Source organism: Postia placenta (genome assembly GCF_002117355.1).
Source record: "Postia placenta MAD-698-R-SB12 unplaced genomic scaffold POSPLAscaffold_14, whole genome shotgun sequence".
NCBI classification, from domain to species: Eukaryota; Fungi; Basidiomycota; class Agaricomycetes; order Polyporales; family Adustoporiaceae; genus Rhodonia; species Rhodonia placenta.
Window position 1 is genome coordinate 1,080,221 of NW_020169845.1, and position 3,614 is coordinate 1,083,834.

Below are 3,614 nucleotides of genomic sequence, written 5' to 3' on the forward strand. Positions count from 1 at the left end.
ATGAGGATTTGACGCACTTGTCGAGACTGGCAGATATGGCACGATCGAACGAACCAGGCGATGTCGGCGTAGTGGAACGGCCACCAGAATCGCTCATTGACGAAGGCTCGGGTTGCATAGATTCCTCGATGCGCGGTGCGGTCGTGGCATTCTCGAAGTATTCGAAGGCGATCGCCGGGCTTGACGACTAGCTTGTGTGCTCCGTGACTGTCCTTGCGCCAGAGGGTGTCGTTGTCGAGGAAGAATTGCATGCAGTACTTGATGAATCCTTCGTAAACGCTTTCGGAGATGCCGTCGGGCTTTGCTAACGTTCGATGAAATTCGAGCACGTCGTCGAGCTTTGCGTCTGCGAGTTGCGCTTGCTCCGATCGGGGCACTAGCTCGTAGCTATCCTCCTCCCTATTGAAATCTGAGCCGTCCTCGGCTCGTGCATTGGTGAAGATGGCACGCATCTGGACGGACGGGAGGGGCTGAAAGTAGCGCGTCCTTGAGGTCTTCCTGCGCCGCGATCTGCTCCGGACCGAACTCGAACTCGACGTCCTTCCTTGTGAGGCGTACGAGCGCGTCGGCGCGGTGAGCGAAATTACGGATGAAGATTCGAACAACGCCGATGGTTCCGAGGAACGCTCGAACATCGGATAGTGTAGCGCATGGACCCCAGTTGCGTATCGCAGCGACGCGAGATTCGTCGGGGAGGCGTCCTCGAGGAGTGCAGCGATGTCCTACCACCATGATTTCTCGAGCGATGAGGATGCTCTTGACTCCCGAGAAGGTACCTCCGGCGTAGCGCATTCGAGTGACTATGCGGTTCATGTTCTCGAAATGCTCCCATACGAAGCGTCGAATGCCGGGGTTCGAAGGGAGTCGCTCGTCGTCGTAGTCGGATTCGGGACCCTTGACGGGAACATCGTCGACGTAGGGCACCGTAACGTGCGGGATCTCGGGCTGGAGGATGTATGTGACGCCGTCGTGGAAGATCGGGACTGAGTTTGTCCAACCCATCGGGAGTGTGACTAGGCGCATGGCTCCGTAGGGTGTCTGGAACGTCGTTAGATCTCTCGAAGACTCGGCGATGAGTCGTTCGTCGTAGCCGACGTAGAGGTCGAGCATGCCGCCGCATGGTCTTCCTCCGAATTGTTCTGCGAGGTATTCGGGCGTCGGCGGTACACCGGAATGTTGGATCGTGACTGCATTGAGGGGCTCGAGGGAATGGACGAGTCGAAGGGATTTACCGTCCTTCTTGACGACACAGAACCACCGCGATCGATACGACGAGTTCGATGGCTCGTAGACTCCGGCGGCGATTTTTCGCTTGATCACCGCGCAGACTTCGTTGTAGATCCCGGGCGGAATGGGAATATTCTTCTGCACCCAGGGCGTGTGAGGAACGACGGGGAAATCGACGGGGGGGAAGTACTCGGGCTTGAAGCATCCGCGCTCGTCGTTGGTCCATGCGAACGCTTCATTGTGCAGGCACATGAAGTGATGGAGGACTCGACGTTCGTCGGGAAGTAGGAAGTCGCCGTCGTGAAGCTTCTCGGTTGCTTCGAAGCGTTCGAGGGTGTACCGACCGGTAGGTTTGAACGGCGGAGGGTCGGTCGAAAGCTTAGGCATGATGGATAGAGGGTCGCCCTTGATGTCTCGAAGTATTCGAAATTGTTCGGGGACGGCACCAAGGACGGGTCGGGTTTTGAGAGCGACAGGCTTGTACTTTTTCTTCGTCGCGGCGAGGATCTTGTGCGTCGAAGGGGTAGAGGTCGATGTCGAAGGAAAGGGAAGAATCGAGTTGGAAAGCTGCGAAGTGGACTTCGTCGGAACGGGAGCTGGTGGAGTCGAAGCGAACGGAGCTGAGAATAGAAGAGTCGAAGCCCACGTCGAAGCGTTCGACGGAGCGGCATTAGAAGCTGTACTGTCTGAGGCGTAAAGAGACTGCAAATATGAAGAAACGGAGGTGCATGCGGAGAGGTACAGTGACGAAACAGCGTTCGGAATCGAGGAATCAATAGGAGCGACGAAGGAAATACTCGGTTTTACCCCATCGTAGTTGATGACTAGCGCGGCTTCTCCTTGATCATGGGGAATCAATTCCTCGAAGCCAGAAAATGCGATTTGCGACACCCGAGAGGATGCTGCTGGCTTCGCGATCTTCCTCGCGCGTACGTCGGAATTGTGACGGTTTCGCCGGTGTTCGGACAGAGGATTGTAATTGTCTGGTTCTCGTCGGCGAAGTTCTTGACGACGCTCTGCGTGAGCACGTCGAAGGGTCGGCCGAGGAGGATGTCATATGCTGCGTTTCGAATGACGTGAGCCTGGAGGTACAATACGATCTCACCGATGCGGAAGGGAACATTTCGAATGAGTCCCAACGATCGGTCCACCTCGCCGTTCGCCGATTGCATGTTCAGCTGGATAGTAGGATCGAACAGGAGGTTGAGGCCGAGACAGACCTCTTCCGACATGGCAACGATTTGCGAACCTGGGTCGACGATGCATTCGATCTGCTCTTTGTTGTCGATCAACGCGATGATCGAACGAATCGCGTTCGAATCGCGGGCGACGGTGAATTCTGCGGGGTGCTCGCCGTGAGGGATGTGCTTTAGATAGGTTTCATAGGGGTCGGGGACGATTGTAGCACCGGGTTCCAACGTTGCACCTGAACACGAGAGCTGGTTGACGGCCGTGACCTCGTCGGCGCTGATTTCTACGATGTGGGCCGACGCGACGGGTTCCGTCGAGACTCGCTTGGGGGTGACGGCGTCGCGGTACTTGTTTCGAACGTCGGGCGCGATTGACAGCAACTCTTCTGGGGTCAGCGTGACGAACGGCGACTTCATCGAACGCTGGAAGATCTCCTCGGCGAGCTTCGGCTGGATAACGGGGACAATGGTCTTGTACGCTGGCTCCTTGCCCTTGTCGTTCGAGGGCTTCGGCGGAGTTGCAAAGTTTCGAACGTTCGGTGGGGCGTAGGTTGCGTCGCGAGCGTTTGCGAAGGGGTGTACTGGTGGTGCTGGAGGAGCGGACGTAGTAGTAGGTCGAGACGTGGATTGCGTAGGCGGGGAAGAAGATGGCGCGGGTACTGCTGCTGGTATCGTCGGAGGAGGGGCCGTGCTTGTCGAAGTGCTCGAGGGTGCCGCCACTCCCTTCGATGTACCAGAGCCAGAGGCTTCCGCGCTTCTCGTGACGACTGGCGTCGTGGGCTTCTTCCGTTATAGAATCTCCACGCCGTCGAAGACCTCCCTGCGCTTCCGAAGCTGAAGGAGTTCTCGTTCGAGCGCCTCGATCCTGCTGCTGGTGTTGAGCGTGAAGGTCTGCATAGTCGAGCGATCGTCGATCTCGAAGAGCATCGTTGGAGCGGCGGGTGCGGCGGGATTTCTTCTATGCCACTCGTAGATTCGATCTCGTATTGTGAGACCAGGGATAGTGCGGGGGCAGAAGCTTCCGTTCGGAAGGACGATCTTGCCTTCGGTGTTACGCTTGCACTTGCCGTCCTGGATGTCGATCTCCGCGAACTCGCAGGTGCCTACCCTGCAGCCACGATTGCCGCAGTAGTGGCACGTCTGTTCAACTCCGCTGTTCTCGTGGATGTGGATGGCAGCTTGTTGTCTCGGTGCGGG

The 3,614-nt window shown here is 57.3% G+C and overlaps 2 protein-coding genes across 2 annotated transcripts; one reads left to right on the top strand and one right to left on the bottom strand.

Moving 5' to 3' along the window:
• Positions 1–2,071: 2,071 nt before the first annotated feature.
• Positions 2,072–2,834, bottom strand: POSPLADRAFT_1153514 (hypothetical protein; the record flags this gene model as incomplete). Its single annotated transcript, XM_024486754.1, has 2 exons — positions 2,072–2,129; positions 2,161–2,834. 2 exons carry the CDS (start codon positions 2,832–2,834, stop codon positions 2,072–2,074), a joined length of 732 nt encoding a protein of 243 aa, XP_024335470.1.
• Positions 2,835–3,030: 196 nt separating this feature from the next.
• On the top strand, positions 3,031–3,614 carry POSPLADRAFT_1105212 (hypothetical protein; the record flags this gene model as incomplete). The annotated part of the gene is made up of 2 exons (XM_024483269.1): positions 3,031–3,192; positions 3,213–3,614. Coding segments are annotated over 2 exons (564 nt in total), but the record flags the coding sequence as incomplete, so codon positions are not given.